The following is a 19,217-nucleotide window of genomic DNA, read 5'->3' on the forward strand; positions in this document are numbered from 1 at the left end:
TTTTCTTTTTTGCAGAGCATTTACCCAGCACAAGATTATGTTTAATTCATGTGCAGTTGTACTTTACATGTAATAAATCTATAATAGGATGCAGGGCACGAGCCTGAAAATTGTGTCCAGTGTTTTATACATCATTTTCTACACTTTTATTATTTTATTTAACTGTCTGATTCCCAGTGGCTCACCCCAGCCTTGCTCTTCTCCCACCACTGCCACCGCCATGCCATCCCAGCAATCCAGGACACCGCTTTCCTGCTCCGCTTGCCCATATCTGACACTGACAGTCAGACTTCTGTCAGAATCTGTGTGTTAACCCACACTACAGGTCCAAATTTTGGCCACACCATCTCATTTAATGGTTTTTCTTTCTTTTTATGACTGTTTACATTGTAGATTCTCACTCAAGGCATAAAAACTATGAAAACACTTATGGAAATATGTGGTAAACAAAAAAGTGTGAAATAACTCAAAACATGTTTTATGTTATAGATTCTTTAAAATAGCCACCCTTTGCTTTGATTTTACTGCTTTGCACACTCTTGGCATTCTCTCGATAAGCTTCAGGTAGACGGGTAGTCGGTCTTGAAGGAGTTCCCAGAGATGCTGAGCACTTGTTGGCCGTTTTGCTGTCACTGTGCGGTCCATCTCATCCCAAACCATCTCGATTGGGTTTAGGTCGGGTGACTGTGGAAGCTAGGAGTTGGCTACTGGAACTCTGTGTGGCATTTATGTGGGCTCTAAACTGAGGTGCTGGTGACTTGCAATATGTGAGGCTGGTGACTCGGATGAATTTATCCTCAACAGCAGAGGTGACTCTTGATCTTCCTTTTCTGGGACGGCCCTCATTTGAGCCAGTTTCGTCGTAGTGCTTGATGGTTTATGCGACTGCACTTAGGGACACATTCAAAGTTTTTCAGACTGACTGACCTTTAGTTCTTAATGATGAAGTAATGATGGACTGTCGCTTCTCTTTACTTAGCTGGTTGGTTCTTGGCATAATATGAATTCTAACAGTTGTCAAATAGGGCTGACAGCTGTGTACCAACCTGACGTCTGCACAACACAACTGATGGTCCCAACTCCATTAAGAAGGCAAGAAATTCCACAAATGAACCCTGACAAGGCGCACCTGTGAAGTGAAAACCGTTTTAGGTGACTACATCGTGAAGCTTATTGAGAGAAGGCCGAGGGTTTGCAGTGCTGTCGACAAAGCAAAGAGTGGCTACTTTGAGGAATTTAAAATATAAGACACATTTAGAGTTATTTATCATTTTGTCTTTGCTACATGATTCCATATATCTTGCTTCATATATTTGATGTCTTCAGTATGTGTCTAAAAAGTAGAAAGTAGTAAAATTAAAGAAAAACCATTAAATTGGTGTCTCCAAACGTTTGACCTTCCAGATCAAGTCTCTTCAGTGGTGGAGCTGTTTTGCCCTTCCAACTCACAGGCCTGCTTAATGCAGCCTCCTCCCTCAGGCTGCCCTAGCTCTTTACCAGGCTCCTGGAATTTTTTAATTGTTTGAAATAAGATGCGATACTTAATTTTTTATTTTTTATTTTTTGCAATGAACACTGTTCATTGCAAACACCCCCAGAAAACTTACTAAGTAAACAGGGACAAAGTACGATCTGGCATTACTGAGTCATTGAGTTTCCCAAAAGTGCACCACATAAAATTCATTTAAATTGTGACATAGTAAAGGAAACTCATACAGGAAGCCATAAGCTGGTCTGTTTTCTACAGTAAAAGTACAATACAAGTCTTCCACCTTTGACAGAGGCTGACTTCAGTCATCTGCGTCATATCTCATTACTTTTAGCAGACAATTAACTTTAACATTACTGCCTCCTAGTGGATTTAGAGTCTGTAAATGGCCTGACATTTTCTATTTCCTTTGCAGAGAAGTCTTCTTTTGGTCACAGATTTTAGCCTTTAAAAAAAATTCAGCCTTGTAGTCTAGAGTGCCTGTGCTTTTCTGTAATTCTATCTGTTTAGACTGTGCAGGTCTGGACTGGAGTGCATTCAGTCCCCGCTGCTGTAGAAAATCAAGCCAGCCTTGATGTAGTCTGCAAGCATCGCCTGGAGCTGCACGAGTAACCGAGGCTGTGGCTATGACCTGACTTCTTCTGGAGTTCAGCCTGATAGAAAATGTTTATGTTCTATTTGATTAAAAACTTAGACCAGGTAAGCATATAGTTCTTTATTTATGTTTATGCTACATTACAGACATTTATGTGCAATATATTTATATGTCTCTGTGTGTGTTTCTGTGATCTATTAGATGTTTGCTTGTACTGCACTTTAGTACGCTTCTGTGAATGTTTTTGTGCTCAACAGAGCTGGAAGAAACATGGAGCTAGATCTTAAATGCCAGTAGACTTCAGGGAAAGTCCTGGAATCGTATTTTTATGTTCCCAGAAAACGAAACATTAGGTTTCACTTTCTGGGAACCAAATTTAATGGTAATCCATCCCTTTAAAATAATAGCAGAGGAGCCTGTTCACTGTAATTGATATTACAACCACTAGGCAGAGCCCTAAGCCTTCCTTTAATTTAGGGCATCAAATAAGGCTTAACATATTAAGACACTCATGCTTGTTATGGTGAAATGATCACGCAGGGCGAGCTACAAATACTGAAATTCATCCTCGTGTTGCTTTTTCTTCTTATTAAAAGTGAAAAAACCTAAGATTGAAGGAAATAGATTACTACACCCAGTACTACATGTTCATTCTGGATTGTTGTAAGTTATTCCACAGCTTGTTTCTTCTGTTGGGTTTAGTTTTACACCTTGGTCAATTTATAAAGCGGTCTTTGTCGTGTAACAGAGATCTGGGGGATGAGAGGCAGCGGAGGTGAGCGTGAGGTGAAAGGGACAGCAGATGGGTGCTGATGGAGCTCAGTGCAGATGGACAATAGGGTTCCCCACGGAGGAATAATAAACAGCTGGGTTAGCCAGGCGAGGTAACCCAAACGATATTAGAATGTCCTTCGTGGTTTTAGTTAAATTTATAATATTCATGCATAGTGTGTGTGCAACAGAGGGGAAGAGAGAAACACCGCTTTTCCCTCCATAGCAAATAAAACACCATTCCTCTATGATTTATTGTTCTACTGAATCAGAAAACCCGAGCGACTTAAATACAAAATGAGAAAAAAACATTATTAAATCTTCGTCTCCACAGCTGACAGGCAGCTTGTGACAAGAAGGCTGGGATCTCTGGATTTCTTCCATAATGTGTCAGATGTTCAGAATTACTTTTTGAGTTTATAATGTGATTATCTGAAATTGAACTCAGGCAGAGGGTTGTTACCTGAAAGGGAAACAGCTGGAAAAAAATGGCAGAGATGTGCTTCACTTGACTTGCTTTTGAGACGCTAAAAGAATATTTTTACAGCGTTTTAGCACCGAGTTTGACAGAAGTGGGGCATCTGAGGTGAAGCGTTGAGGGGTGTGTTTGTAAGAGGAACTTAGTTTGAGTCAATCAGCTCAGTCTTGTCAACATATTTTAGTTAAGGTAAGGATTAGAGCCCAGGTCATCAATACACATTACTTAACCTTTATTTTAAGGCGCTAATATACAGTTATAGAAGATGTAATGAATAATTAGAAAAATATTTATCACATTACAGTCAAACACAAAGCCCGCTAATAAAGGAAGATCCTGAACATCAGGAAACAGGAAGGAAATCTCTCTTACAGGAACTGCTAAACAAAGATAGGAACAATGATTGAAAAACAACTCAGCTGGAAAATAGCATATCTTAGGAGGTGGGAATGGACTCTGCCATGAAACTGCAATTTCTTCATCACTGACTTTAGTATATGTGCGAGTTTCCTGGGCGTGAGCCTGACAGTGTTACGTATACTGTCTGTGGAGCAGAAAAATGCAGATGATGTTGAGAAAGTGCGTTCATGTTTTACATATGCATGTCATTGCACATTCAGTATCTTGGATATTTGCTGCCAGCAGTCAGCCTGGTGCATATTATGTCTCAGATGCCTGTATAGTAAGAACGCTTTAAATGGACTTTTCTGTAAGCTTAAATACTGCAAATGGAATTAAGTTTTTACCACAGAGGTATTTGGAGAAAAAAAATGATCATATAAGAGGAAGTATCATTTACAAGCCACCAAACTATAAAGAATATTTCCACATTGTTTGACTTCAAAAGGAGAATATGCTGTGGTTTTTATGACCCAACTTAATGATCAATTATCAGCTCATTGTACACACTTCCTTTTATTTTTGTGCTTCATATAAAGCTGACCTGCAGTGAATAGAGCTACACAATTGGAGGGGGTACGGTGAGAGAACCGAGTAAACAAAGGACATGTTGTGCATAAATCTGTGTACTCATGTAAGAAGTATTTCCTGTATACTTTAGGAGGCAGCACGAGAAATACTCACACCAGCTGACATACAGTGATCAGCCATAATGTTAAAACCACTCATAAGTGAAGTGGATAAATGTATCTTCTTGTTACAATTCAATGTTCTGCTGGGAATCATGTGGCCCTTGCATCCATGTGGATGATGCTTTAAGATGAACCAGCCATTTAAATAGAGCATGCACACCTCTCCATTGACAATAGCACTCCTCAGTGGTAGAAGCTTACCCCAGCAGGACAATGCATCACACCACAAATAGTCCTTAAGAACAGATCACAGACTCCACAGCATTCATCCAACCTCCAGACTCTCCACATCCTAATCCAGCTCATCTGTGGGATGAGCTGAACAAGCCCACACCACAGAGGCCGCACCTCACAACACACAGGACACAAAGAATCCCACCAACTCCCAGAATCAAAAACCACAGCACATGCTAGGCTGAGGTTTGATATCAACATCCTTAAGCGTCAAAGCTGTTCTGATAGCGTAAGGGAGACCTCTGCATTATGAAGTGAGGCTGACTGGTTTAAAATTGGTGTATTTGTGTTTATTGCTTATACAAAACTGTTTATCTCTTTTTAAGCACTATTGAGAGTAAGAAGGGAAAAAAATGTAAAAGGTTTTCCCATCAGGGCAGCATTATTCAGATTCCTCTCTGTTGGATATTTGATGCTGGCATGTGAAAGTGGGTGTGGCATGGAAACAGCCTGAGCTACAGTGAAGTGAGAGGAAAGATGAGGAGTGGGGAACCAGAGGAGGGTGCTGTTCTGTTAGAAAGGTGATGTGGCCTTGAAAGCACACACACATAAAAAAAAATGCCTTGAATAGGAGGGAGGATAATAAGAGAGGAATCTGATAATTCATGCGCACGGCTCATACGTTAAGTCAGTGTTAAGTTAAAAATGTGTTGCGTTGTGGTTGTTGCCAGGAAAAGGAAACAGATGGGGAATGTAACACTTCATATTAATATATCTGCGGAGTGATATTTCTATGATGGTGTAAGTTATTTCGTCAGCAGTGGATGACAGCCACTAGGAGACAGGCAGTCTTGCTGGTGAAACACTTCCATAATTCACATCCCATGTGAATCTGCCTCGGCTTGTGGGAGAAAAGGGAGGGAGCAAACTAACAGGGAGGGAAGGAAAGAATGTCCTAAGGGCCAATCATGTGATTTCTGTTTTTTTTTTTTCTTTTTTTAATAGCTGCACAGTGATTACATGTTTTTAGTCTGGGGCTCTTAGCAAGTTTTTCCAAACCCTCTCCACTCTCTGTTTTCTCTGGCCCTCTTTTTTGTCTCATTATCCAACAGCATACTTTCCCTCGACTTTTTTTTTTTCTTTCAGAGTGACGTGTGAGTGTAGTTCCTGCCCTTGTTTCATGCAGAATAGTTCAGAAGGAAGGACAGGGAATCACGGAGAGGCGGTGATTTACTTTGACCTGTCATGGACAAGATGAATTGAAGGTGCAAACAAGAGGAGCCGCTTGAGTTTTGGCCTAAGTGTGTGTGCACCGGGGAGTCAAGCAAGGAAGCGCAAAGACGTGACGGAAGAGACGCCAAGGCAGAGAGAAACAGAGAAAGTGACCGAAGGGTAAGACGTAAAGTTGCCTAATTGTGTTGCCCATGGGCAGAGGTGGATGAGAAGCTGCGTTTAAGAAGTCTGTGAGACAGGAGGAGGAGCACCAGCCTGAGGGGGAACCACCAGTTCAACCTTCTTCCAGCAACAACAGGACAGGATGAGGTACCAAGCCAGGGTAAGGTCCATGATGCTCGTTGTTTTATTTTCCTTTTTATTGCGGCCCACCTACTCGCGATTTGTGGTTACTTGTGGCTATGTTTAAGCATTTTCTGTACTGATACAATAAAGTCGATATCCGATCAACCTATTCCCTCTTTCTGCCATGGAGACACCAGAGGGGGAAAAGCAAAACAGAACAATGAGTCACTTGGAATTTTTTTCCTGTGTATGAGTCAGTGTATATTTGGGGTTTTGTGTAAGCCTTAACTCAAGCAGTCCGGATAAAAGAAAAAAAAAAACATAAACACTATTTTTCCATTATATCCCTGCTGGCACAACTTTGGTCAGGAGCCCACCATGGTACCACTGCTGCTTATCCCTGGGACAGAGTGGTGGGGCATGCCTTATAAGGAAGACAATCCGAAATGAAGTTGGCCCTGCAGAGCTTAGTCATGAGGCCTAGGGCCAAGTCCTGCTGTTAACTTTCTTACTGCAGCTGCAGCTGCACCCACAAACCTGCAGATTTCACAGAAGTTCCCTGATACTCAGAGTCAAATCCTACATTAAGCTCTCATGCACCATCAGCTAGATCACACTCAAGGTGCTGTAAAAAGGAGGCCTCAGGTCAGTTCACAGAAAACAAAGCTACAGGGATTACACTTGATTCTGGTTAAATCTCCATCCCAGAGCTATAGCCCTTAACGTAACTGAACCACATATTACCTCCAACACGAGTGGTAGCAATCTTTCTGATTTTGGTATCAAAGAAGAGTACTGAATGAGGCCTCTGATCAATAAAGTTGACAAAAATCTTGTAATGAAAGAAAGCAAAAACACATAACTTGAAAAAGATCCTTACAAATTCAAGCTGGACACTGTGCAGGTACTCTGAGCACAGCAGCTACTCCACAGCACAGAAACTCTTAAGGTATGAGGGCTAAGGAAGCTGAAATGAAAGCCTTAGGCAAAGCAAGTCCTTTAAAGCCCAGAGCTTCAACTGTGGCCCAGTCATCTACAGCGAGAGAACACACTGAGATGAACTCTTGAGTTTCACAATAATGTGGCAGACCCCGTGACACTGTACAGAATGTGATGAGTTGCAACCTCATACACTGACTGTAACCTAACAAGTGTTATCCAGGCACTTTTCATTACAGCTGTTGCAGAACATTTGAAAACTGAAAACCTGCTACATCATTGCACCCCCTTTGTTAAAAGTACTGCAAGGATAAGTTTTTGTCTGCACTGCTCATTGCTTGTCTTTATATGAGTAGAATGAGTAGAATGTCAAATTGCATCAAAATCACTGAAAGCATGCCCTAAATCTGACCCTGAAATTCTTGAGACATATCCTTTTGGAAAATCTGACTTTGAACAGTAATTGCTTTTTGTAGGAAGCCCACCTGCAAGTGGGAAAACAATAATACGAGGTGAAGCAGAGAGGAGGGGCTGCAGTGGAAGTGTGCGGTGACTTCTTTGCGTTCACTTCTTGGCTGTCGTCCACTGTTGTCCTCTTGTTTTTTTAAGGATATTCCTGCATGAAGTAGTCAGAGATAATGACCTTTTAGCAGCGTTGGCCGGCCAAATGAGACCCTCGAGAGGCTGTTGCGTTCAAGAAAAACAAACGTCCTGTGGAAGTCTAACCCCTTTGTTCCACTTACTGCTTGTATTTTATGAATGTGAAAGAGTAGGGCTTGTTTCTTAAATGAGCCTTTGATACCGAACATAGAGCACCTTTTGTCTGGCTGTGGTATATTGTGCATTTAATATACGCTCAAGTGTTTTTCTGGATATTTCTCATCAGTAAGTAATGACTGCTGACATTTCTTTTATCTCTTTGCATGATGCTGCATGTTGTTGTGTGTATGTTATATCTGACTTCAGGGCATATCTAAGAATTTCTCTAGTAATTCGTTTCTGTCTCCACTACGATGTTTATCTTCACAGTGGGGTTGACATGTACACACATTTTTCTAGTTAAACCCCATCTGGTGATATAAAACTTTGTGTACTGTGTACACACATGATAATACACTGTCTCTGTCGAAAAATAGAGGAGTCTATCCTGTCTGTTTATCATTAGGATTCCTTAAATTACTTCTTTGTTTAATCTTGGCATGCTTGGTGGAACTGTTCTTCTTTGTGCACTTGCAGGACTTGTTTCCACAGCCAAGAAGCACTCTGTAAACTTTAGAGAGCGCCGCTTGGGGGATTTAGGCCTGATTCATTTGCCCTGGCATTTTGAAAGTGTTTTGAAATAAATATCGTGCCATCAAAATCATGTGGTAATTATTGTTTTCTTGTGCGCTGCGTATTAACCTGTTTACTGCTGGGTGAAGCTGGAAATATGAATTGTCCTTTTGTGCCCCCTGCTTGTCAGCAGCATGTAATTGCTTATGTTAGATATTTATAAGAAAGATTAAAAACCTGTCTTCGATTGCCATTTAAGGCAGGAAGTGACTCAAGAATGAAGAGAAATTCACATTCCATGTACGTTTGTAACGATTCTTTTTCTCCTTTTCTGTGTAGGAGGTGGACATTGAGGGAAGAGTGCGTCTGGTCATGGAGGGTGCGCTGACTGCCCGGGACAGGGTTGGGGTGCAGGACTTTGTCTTGCTGGAAAACTACAACAGCGAGGCAGCCTTCATAGAAAATCTGCGGCGGCGCTTCAGAGAAAACCTCATTTATGTAATCATTTTTCTTCCTATTTTCTAAAACATTTCCCGTGATGTGATAAGCCATAACTTGAACGTGGTGTCTACTCCCTGTGTTTGATGTCAGACGTATATCGGCTCAGTGTTGGTGTCGATGAACCCGTACAAAGAGCTAGAGATTTACTCCAAGCAGCAGATGGATCGTTACAGAGGGGTCAGCTTCTACGAAATATCGCCTCACATGTGAGTCACTTCAGGCTCCTCAGGCGTTTTTTTATTAATGGTTCAGTTTGATAAACACCAAACAAAAACTAAATGTTGCTTCAGTTTTTGCCTTTTGTCTGACTACAGCTCAAAAAACCCTAAATATTCAGTCAGGATGAGAAGAAAGAAAATCACATGAGCAGATAATTATGAACTAAATCTGATATTTTTTAAATATTATATATTATTTATAAAGTGATTATAAAATTAATCATGTGGAGCTACTCGCTGTGCCAACCATTTGTGAATAACAGAGTAGCTGAAAGTGGCTTTATGTAAAGTTGGCTGATCTGAGCTTGCTTTTTGCACATATCCGTAAATCTCATCTTGCTATTTAAATTATTTTAGCTCCCTACAGCTGCAGCAACCCTTACAAGCTGCTTGGAAACCCACCCTAGCTACTTATAATCATAGTAGTAATCTTACTGCTCTCCCTACCTTAAGCTTTCCACATATGCACACATATGGTCAGGGAGGTCCCATAACAGATCCCTACTACCAAATACAAATTACTGCAGATGGAACAACAACCTCTCTGTATTTGCTTTGGGTTTTCTGGATCTACGCTGATTTTTGTGTGACTTTATTCCACTGCTGTGTTTTACCTGCATGTTGATCTGTAGCTGAACCTGCATTTTTGTTTTTTCCTCAGCTATGCCTTGTCAGACAACACTTACCGGGCCATGCGGACCGAGAGAAAAGACCAGTGTATACTCATATCAGGCGAAAGTGGAGCAGGTAAAACAGAGGCCTCCAAGAAGATCCTCCTCTACTACGCTGTCACCTGCCCCACTAATGATCATATGGCAGCACTTGGTGACCGCCTGCTACAGTCAAACCCTGTCCTGGAGGTATTTAAAAATTAGGCTTTTCAAGCTGATTAGCCTGTATTTGCAGTGCATGATATTATCTGACTTATCTGTTATTTTTATATGGGATTTTTGTGGGATTTTATGTTGCATTCTTTCTTTTAATTTCACTTCCTCTCTCTAATTTCCTGTGTTTTTTTTGTTTTTGTTTTTGTTTTTTTACAAAGGCATTTGGCAATGCAAAAACACTAAGGAATGACAACTCCAGCCGCTTTGGGAAATACATGGATGTTCAGTTTGACTTTAGGGTAAACGCTAAAACTGATATATTGGATAACATCATATCAGTCATCATAGCATCGAAAAGCAACAACTCTAGAAGAAAACTTTAATAGTTGCTCTCAGCTCTCATCTTTTTGTGTAACCTCTTCAAGGGGGCACCGGTGGGTGGTCACATCTTAAACTACCTGCTGGAGAAATCTCGTGTAGTACATCAGAACCACGGCGAGAGAAACTTCCACATCTTCTATCAGCTTCTGGATGGAGGAGAAGATGACCAACTCAACACACTGAACCTGGAAAGAAACCCCCAGAACTACCGCTATCTGGTTAAGGTGTGTGTCGCGCAGTTTCAAGAATTACAAATTGTCTGCACCATTAGTTTTAGCATCGTTTTAAATTGTTTCTTTTTTCAGGGCAACTGTCCCAGAGTCAGCTCCATAAGTGACAAGAATAATTGGAAGGTTGTGATGAAGGCCCTTCCTGTCATTGGCTTCACAGAAGAAGAAGTGCAGGTCAGTAACAGTCAGAGTTTTACCATGTTAAAATCATTTTATATCATTGCAACACTGGAATCCTTAATGAGCTCTTTTCTGACAGTTTTGGTATAAATAATGCTATTCTGAACACTACATCATCATCGACGCATTTGAAAAGCAAATTGTTCATCTGTGAGGTTGTTGCCAGCTGTTCTTTCTGTCTCCCGCGTCAGAAATTGCTGAATATCATCGCCAGTGTTCTCCATCTGGGAAACACGCAGTTTGGGGAAGGGGAGGAAGGTGAAACCTATATCACCACTGAGATTTCTAATCTTGCAAGGGTCAGTACAATCCCGCTAGTATTGACAGATGTTTAAATATGCTTAGAAATCTTACAAAACAGCCTGACTGAGAGCAGATGTGTTGTTGTTCTCCAGCTGCTGGGTGTCGATGGCTCAGCCCTTAGGGAGGCACTCACTCACAAGAAGCTCACAGCCAAGGGAGAGGAGGTCATCATCTTTTCATCATCACTCCTCAGGTTTTCAGTTGTTCGATGCACATGTTTTTACTGGGCTGTTTTTATGTTTATGCAGATGATCACCCCGCTAAATTTTGAGCAAGCGGAGGCTGCCCGTGACGCCTTAGCCAAGGCTGTGTATGGCCGGACCTTCACGTGGCTGGTGGAGAAGATCAACCAGTCGCTGGCTCTTAAGGTGCAGCACTCATAACAACTTAAAGATAACAAGAGAAATTCCTCCATCTTATTGTGAGGCCGTTGTTGTCTTCTATCTCTGTCTGAATGATGTGCACTGTATATGCTGTGCAGGATGAAATCTACCACAGCAGCAAAGGTTCCTCAGTTATAGGGCTTCTAGACATCTATGGCTTTGAGGTCTTGCAGCACAACAGGTATGGATTATATTCTTTTCCTCTTCACCGTCATCTGCTTCTTAGCGCAGTTCGTCAACCGGTTTCGCTGTCAAAAGTAGCCTTCAGTGTCCCTGCAATGTGTGGTAGTTTTGTTCTGTTTTAAAAGAAGTTTCCCGCCTGCAGTTTTGAGCAGTTCTGCATCAACTACTGCAATGAGAAGCTCCAGCAGCTGTTTATAGAGCTGACCCTCAGATCTGAGCAGGAAGAATATGAGACGGAAGGAATTGCAGTGAGTACAGCTGCTAATTGCGTAGTCAGTGTGAAACAACTATTGATATCGAATTTCGATGCTAAAACTACATTCTTTCCTTTCACATGCAGTGGGAAACTGTGCAATACTTTGACAACAAGATCATTTGTGACCTGATAGAAGAGAAGCACAAAGGCATCATCTCCATTCTGGTGCGTAAAACAGCGTTGAGTTTGTATCTTTGATTATTTATTTCTCTTTCCCTTTTTGAGAAATTAAATAGCGTGAATAACTTACAGGACGAGGAGTGCCTAAGGCCCGGAGAAACTTGTGATGTCTCCTTTTTAGAGAAATTGGAGGACACAGTGGGCGGCCATCCCCATTTTGTCACGTAAGCATCATCTTATATCAAAGACTTGTACTTGTACTGTACAATATATGTGAGTAAATCTATATGTGTGTGTTTATTTCAGGCACAAGTTGGCAAATGGAAAGACTCGCAGGGTGATGAGCAGGGAGGAGTTCAGACTGCTGCATTATGCCGGAGAGGTCAACTACAATGTCAATGGTAAACTGTTAAGGCTGGATCAATAGCGTATTCATACTTACATTTCCTGTTATGAGACAACACATAGAGAGGATGATTCACAAGCAGCTTATTCCTCAATCACCGTGTTTTTGCTTCCATTCAGGTTTCCTCGACAAGAACAATGACTTGCTGAACAGGAACCTGAAAGAGGTGAGGATAGTGAAAAGGGACAAGGTAGAGCCTCACCGCAACCTTTGAAAACCACTCTGTCTCCTGCCATTGCTTGAGTGAAGAGGAAGAGGGGGGACATCTAATGTTGACTTGTGGTTTTGTGGTTTGGTCTCTGTTCAGGTCATGTGCCAGTCAGACAACCAGATCCTAAGTCACTGCTTCCGCAGAGAGGAAGTCATAGACCAGAAACGCCCAGAGATGGTAACAAATCAGTCACACTCTCTATGTTGATCATTTGTAGGCATGATTTAAAAAAACAGAAAATACACTCTGAGAATTTCACATCATTTAATTTTCTTTTGTTGATCATTTAGGCTGCCACTCAGTTCAAAAACAGCCTGATGAAACTTACAGAAATCCTCAGGTCTAAAGAGCCATCCTACGTGCGCTGTATCAAACCAAATGACGCCAAGCAGCCAGGTACATGTTTCACATCCTGTCATATTAATTGGGATATATAAGCGTTTTTATTTGGGAGGGTCCGGGTCTCAAATAAAGGCTTTATTAGAAGATCCTAAATACAGATCAAGAAAAACAATGTAAAGGTTACTCGTCTAATACTGGCTGCTGTGTTCTCAGTTTTGTCACACGGCAGTGAACTAGAAATGATGTTTAGTTGGTGATTCATAAACTAATTATGTTTGACCTAATTCTTTTCTTACGTTTCCCGTTCTCAATCAAAACCTCTCAGAAAAGGAAATACCTTCTTAAACACTCTAATAGTAAAGGTGGAAGATGTGTTTTGTTTGATTCAACAACAAACTAGCATGTGATTACAGAAGGTTATAAGTTAATCTAACAAAAGGAATTTTGATTTAGTCGCAACTTTTTTAATAAAAATGTCCTTTTTATTTCAAATAAATAAAACCCCCAGCTTCTTAATGTATGTAATGAAGCTTATCCTGCTGTGTGGATTGCGTTTCATATCATTGGCCAGAAATATTTCTTTGTTACTAATAAATACGGTTTCTGTCCCTGCAGGAAGGTTTGATGAAGTTCTGGTTCGACATCAGGTGAAGTACCTGGGCCTGATGGAAAACCTGAGGGTCAGGAGAGCTGGCTTTGCATATCGTCGGCGCTTTGAAGCCTTCCTGCAGCGGTAGTTCACAGTTGCAGTGGCTGTTTACTTTATGTTCATTCTTCTTTTATTGTAACCGTTCATAAATGCTCTTAGGTATAAGCCCCTGTGTCCTGAGACGTGGCCCAACTGGCATGGCAGACTCGCAGATGGAGTTTTGACACTGGTTAAGCACCTGGGATACAAAGATGAAGAGTACAAACTGGGGAGGTAACTTGTTTAATGTTGTATGCAAGGCATTTAATCACACTTCATTGCAATAAGTGTCCATTGAAAGGCACACTGATTTTGTGTTGATCACAATTTTTTTTTTTTGGCTGCTTTCTGCAGATCAAAGATCTTCATCCGTTTTCCAAAAACTCTTTTCAATACTGAAGATGCTCTAGAAGCGAAAAAGCCAGAGATAGGTAAGCAGCAATAGCAAGGATTATCAAACTGAGGGCGTCACAACTGAAATAAAATATAAGGTAGTGATGCAAATATTCATGAAACACACTTCTAATGAGTTTAGAGTGTCAAAGATGTGAAGCTTCAGCTTTTTGGGAGGTTTTAGTGAAACAGCTCCTGACTTTAATCATCAAAATGAACACATTTTAAACACAATCATAAGGTACGCAGTAAAACTATATTCCTCATGTTTCAGCACTGACCCTGCAGACATCATGGAGAGGCTACAGAGAGAGGGCCAAGTACCAACGCATCAGACGTGCAGGTCAGACCACCTCCAGCTGTTGGCGCTCTCATACTTTGCCACCTTTCTCCTTAAAGAATAGCCCCTAAAATGAGAATATACAAGTGTTTAATGTGTTTGTATAGTATTGTTACATTGGCCCTACCTGCTTGGTACAAATGCATAAATCTGCAATACAGCTTTGTTTCATTTCCCCAGCATTCCTTTGTGGGTCTAAACTGACTTTATATGTCTGCTGCACTAACGTTGGGGTGTTCTCTTTGGCTGAGTATAAGAGCTGTCTTGGTGTTTATACGTGCATGTGTGTATATATATATAGTGATAGTGATCCAGTCGGGGTGGCGAGGGATGAAAGCACGCAGGAGAGCTAAAAGGCGTCGCCAGGCTGCTGACTTAATTCGCAGGTGCTTGAATGAAACTTTTTTTTGGCGTCTAGTTTTTGGTGCTGTGTTTTGCAAAATATAATAATTTCCATCATGATTTTTGCATTTTTTTTCCCAGGTTCATTAAAGGCTTCATCTACCGTCATGGGGAATACGGTCCTGAGAATGACTATTTCCTGGATCACGTTCGTTACTCTTTCTTGAAAAATCTACGCAAAAACCTGCCCAAGAGTGTTTTGGACAAATCCTGGCCGACACCTCCTCCGTCTCTCGATGAGGTGCAAAAACCCCACATTCAAATTGAGTCCCCCCGCTGTCTAAGATCATTGCACACAGATAATATGATATTTGAATAGATAGTCTGCATTGTTAATTCTTTGGTCTCCTACAGGCATCGGAGCACCTGCAGAGGCTGCACATGCGGAACATGGTCACAAAGTATTGCTGGAGAGTCCAGCCCGAATGGAAGAAGCAGGTACACTGATAACAGAAGATGGTCTACCTGTTATCTTGTTGTTGTATTTTCCTGCAAGATGGTCAGATTGCAGCTGACTGGCTTTCATTTAGTTGTTTTGTTTTAATCTTTATTTAAATCTCACTTGATTTTTGTTTGTCCTCTAGATGATGCAGAAGGTTGTAGCCAGTGAGATCTTCAAGGATCAGAAAGACAGCTACCCTCAGAGTGTTGGAAAGCTGTTTTTGGACTCCAGGCTTGGTACACGTTTATGTATTCATTGTCTTTGCACTTGTTATCCACCACCCACTGGCAAGCATAAAAAATTCACAGAGCATTTCTACTGCTTTATACAGAACGTGAGCAAATCAGTCTCAAAGTCGTCCAGACTCTGGGCAATGACAAAGTGCAGGTAGGGTTTGTTTTTTTTTTTGTTTAAAGCCTGATGGCGATAATAAATGCTGCTATGGAGTAATGCGTCTCCTTGTCCTTTTCAGTACGGTGTTTCAGTCATAAAGTATGACAAAAGGGGTTTCAAGCCGCGCCCTCGCCAGCTGCTCCTCACTAACACCTTTGCTGTGTTGGTGGACAAGACCAAAATCAAGCAGAGGATCGACTACACAGCTCTGAGAGGTGAAAACCAGCCCTGAGAAGGGGACAGTTTTACAAATGTGGTATATTGAGATAGTTATTGAGATAATGTTCTTGAATTCATCACTTGTAAATGCATATTTTTTGTAAGGGAGGAATCTTTACAGTTTTAAATCCTGCTTCTTCTGTTTTTTTAAACGTCCATCTGCGGTCACAAAATCTAAACGGCTTTTTCTGGAAACTTCAGCTCAGTCTCTAGAGACTCTCAAGCAGAAGTTTCCATATCTGGATGATAAAGTGGACTGTGAACTTATCAGCTACTGCTAGCAAACTATATAGGTTCAAGTTCACGCACGTATTCTAATTAGTGCTGTAAAACAATGTAATAAAAACCATCACAAATTCGTGGATGGGCTTTACATGGGAAGTCGTTATGAGTCAGATAATTCTCTGCAGACTTGAATCAACAGAGGGGATGTCTAGCAGGCAGCTGTTGACTACAGCAGCTGCCTCTGCAGGAACACTCGTTACTCATAACGGTCACAGACTTAACTCCGCTGTGCATATGAATCAGCTAAGAATGATTTGCCCCATACAGTTGTTATCATAGGGGAAAACTATCCACAGAGATCAAAACTGTTTTGCACCAGACTGTAAAAGATGTTGTAAAGTTGGGGACTTTTAAGATCGGAGTCTACGGGGAATAACTTGCTTTTGGAGTTAGCCTCAAGTTGCTATTAAAGGTTTCTGGCACTTTTGCAATGGCTTCGTGTTACAGTTCAGGAGGTCACCACAACACTGCTAGGTATTCCATTATGCACATTGTGACTGTTCAGTGTGCGTTTAGTGATTTGTTTTGTGTTTTTTCTTGAAACAGATATCGCTTTGAGCTCTCTCAGTGATGGGATGTGTGTTCTTCACATCACAAGGGAGGACAATAAACAGAAGGTACAGTAGGACACAACAGTCATGCCTGTGTGGAATAAAGCAACCATGCAGCCACTCTAAAGCCCGCTGTCTCTCCCACAGGGGGATCTGCTGCTGCACTGCAGCCACTCGATCGAGCTGGTAACAAAATTAGCCATGATGGCCAACAAGACCAGCAACGTCAACATCAACCCGGGCAGGTAAGATTCAGACTGACTGCTTCTGTGTGGTGGTCACCATCAGTCCATCTTATCATCTGTTCTTGGCACGCAGCATCCAGTTTACTGTGGCCCGAGGCAAGGAAGGAATAATTGATTTTGTGAGGGGCGCAGAGCTGAAAGTGACCAAAGGCAGACGAGGACATTTGCTAGTGGTGAGTCAGCGGCTGCTCTGATATCATGTGGGGAGCCTGCAGACAGGGAGGGGTGTTTTGATACCAAAAACATTTGATAGCTGACTGTGTTCGATCTGATTTCACTCTTCAGACTGCCCCTCAGATCAACGCCACATGAAGACACAGAAAACCAGCTAACTGATCAGTTTGCAGCTTACAGGAGAAAACCACAGAATACAAAACATGCCCGACAGAGTGCTTATTGATTCATATTCTGTACATCTTCATTATAACAAGATTATCTTCAGTGTTGCATTAACTATTGATAACCAAAGATGAAAATTAAGACATGAAGTAGTCGCCATTTCAAATGCTGTAACTCTTTATTGAAAAAAATACAAAATATTTATCAAATATAAAATGTCTTCTGTAAAACACTGTATTACATATTGCAAGAGAATTAAAATAAACCACTTTGAAATAAATAGCATTGTAATAAATATTTCAATAAATAGCAAAATATCTTTGGAAAGTCCACTAGATCGAGGGCGTGGGTGGAAAAACAGGATGTTGGGAAGCGTTCTCGCCGTTCTGAAAGCTCATGTCTAACTTACAGTCAGAGGTGAGACAGAAACTCTGGGAAATACCCAAGAAAGCCCTTAAAATGAGAAGGAATAAAAAGCAGACTCGCAATAATCAGAGCCCCTCGCGAAATGTTAATAAAAACACTTGAATGAAAACTATCACAATCTTTCCAGTTTGATCAAAGTGCTGAGAGTCAGTTCAACTATTTCTTCCTTTTTTCTCTTTGACTTTGTGCGCATGTGTGTGTGTGTGTGTGTGTGTGTGTTGTCTTTTTTTCAGTTTTGAGTCATGACTGTATTTTCGTAGCCAGTAAAAGAAAGTCTCTTGCCAGCTTGGTGAGGTAAAGGTCCAGATCCCTCAGGATGATGTAACCTTCCACTCGGCTGTCCCATACTGTCCTGGACCTGCTTGCTGGGTTCAGGCGTGTTTGTGCCAAAGCAGCTGCTGGCCTTTTCCAAGAGCTTCTCAAAGAGCTCATCTAGAGGAGAAAGCAAAACAAATCTTATATCAGACCATTTTTGATGTCACTTCCTCCACAGGGAAGGGGGATGATGAAATGTGGGTGGATTTCAGTAAAAAGACTGTTGATACCTGAGTGCTAACTTGGTTAATCAGGTCCCGCAAGTCCAGCTGAATGTGTCTGATGTTCTGAGTTAGAGTTGTCCGAGCATCCTGCACCATCTTCTGATCTTTCTCCTCGTTCTCCAGCTGTATTCTCTTCCACTCCAGCATATTCCAGTAGGTTTTCATGTCCCAGAAAGCGGCATGCAGTCGTTCCCACTCCTGAACGCACAAGTGACAAGCACATGATTACATAATGAAGCGTTGCACAACCCCATCTGTGCTTGAAGTTTCAAAAAGGGGAATTCCATGCAAATTTTTACAAGCATTTTTATTCTGTAAAAGCAAACCTTCTGACAGAGTCATCAGGTTTCTTTCTTTTTTTTTGTTTGTTTTTTTGTTCTCCTCATAATGGAAAAGGTCAAAACAAGAAATTCTCAGAATAACACCAAAAGTTAATCAGAGAATGATTTTCTATGAAAGTGTTTTGAAACACAGAGGGACTTACTAACCGTCAGATTAATCCACCGATAGAATTCTGTGGAAAGTGAGGGCAGATCCTTCAAGTGTCGGCTTCTGTCCTCAAACTGCCCGTTTCCCAGCTGCTGCTCCTTCTATAAATATTACACAAAACAATAACTTATAAGTTTAAGCTGAGAAAAAAAACAAACAACTAGTGTCAGACCATGGAGTAGAACTAAATTTAGTACTTACATATTTCCCTAGCAGCTGTTGCACACGAGTTCGAGTGGACCTTGTGTGCTTGAAGCAATTAAGATACAGGGAATTAGTCTGAGCAACTGGTAATGAGGCGGATTGCTCCATGCAGTCCAGTATACAAAAGAGGAGGAAGAGGGCTTTCCAAACAGCCATCTGAAACATCGGAGACAAGACCAGAGTTATAGGTTAGAAATCATCTGCGACCACGTGCGCCTTCATGGGATAAACTAATGAACGAACAGTTTGTGCAGCTGCTTAAACTCCCAACGATTAAGTAAAATAAGCTGACTTGGACTTCCTGTAAAATTGCTATGTATAGAAAGTAACACTTCTGAAGAAAATGAATATGGCAGATGGGAAATTTAACAACATTTCTCTAAGAAATTCCACG

At 41.3% G+C, this 19,217-nt stretch overlaps 2 protein-coding genes across 3 annotated transcripts; one reads left to right on the forward strand and one right to left on the reverse strand.

The window, feature by feature from the left end:
* The first annotated feature begins 5,618 nt into the window (after positions 1-5,618).
* myo1ca (myosin Ic, paralog a) lies at positions 5,619-17,453 on the forward strand. 2 transcript variants are annotated; one of them, XM_085364421.1, is made up of 32 exons: positions 5,619-6,153; positions 8,667-8,825; positions 8,919-9,034; positions 9,708-9,906; positions 10,092-10,172; positions 10,299-10,478; positions 10,560-10,658; positions 10,856-10,963; positions 11,060-11,131; positions 11,216-11,335; positions 11,449-11,531; positions 11,676-11,781; positions 11,874-11,954; positions 12,042-12,133; positions 12,216-12,310; positions 12,435-12,481; positions 12,623-12,703; positions 12,817-12,922; positions 13,484-13,601; positions 13,677-13,790; positions 13,911-13,987; positions 14,224-14,292; positions 14,591-14,675; positions 14,773-14,932; positions 15,046-15,129; positions 15,276-15,369; positions 15,465-15,520; positions 15,606-15,741; positions 16,577-16,647; positions 16,729-16,826; positions 16,900-16,999; positions 17,112-17,453. In XM_085364421.1, exons 1-32 carry the CDS (start codon positions 6,136-6,138, stop codon positions 17,136-17,138), a joined length of 3,132 nt encoding a protein of 1,043 aa, XP_085220547.1. In that variant the 5' UTR covers positions 5,619-6,135; the 3' UTR covers positions 17,139-17,453. The 2 variants fall into 2 exon arrangements, with proteins under 2 accessions (XP_085220547.1, XP_085220548.1); XM_085364422.1 differs by lacking the exon at positions 5,619-6,153 and adding an exon at positions 7,692-7,940.
* Positions 17,454-17,831: 378 nt separating this feature from the next.
* On the reverse strand, positions 17,832-18,988 carry LOC146623998 (uncharacterized). Its single transcript, XM_085363580.1, has 4 exons — positions 18,821-18,988; positions 18,619-18,720; positions 18,137-18,328; positions 17,832-18,023 (listed from the first exon to the last, which is right to left on the reverse strand). Exons 1-4 carry the CDS (start codon positions 18,986-18,988, stop codon positions 17,832-17,834), a joined length of 654 nt encoding a protein of 217 aa, XP_085219706.1.
* Positions 18,989-19,217: the final 229 nt, after the last annotated feature.

This window comes from Diplotaxodon limnothrissa, linkage group LG10 (genome assembly GCF_057381915.1).
Source record: "Diplotaxodon limnothrissa isolate DT_005_m linkage group LG10, D_limnothrissa_male_GT1.1, whole genome shotgun sequence".
Lineage (NCBI taxonomy): Eukaryota > Metazoa > Chordata > Actinopteri > Cichliformes > Cichlidae > Diplotaxodon > Diplotaxodon limnothrissa.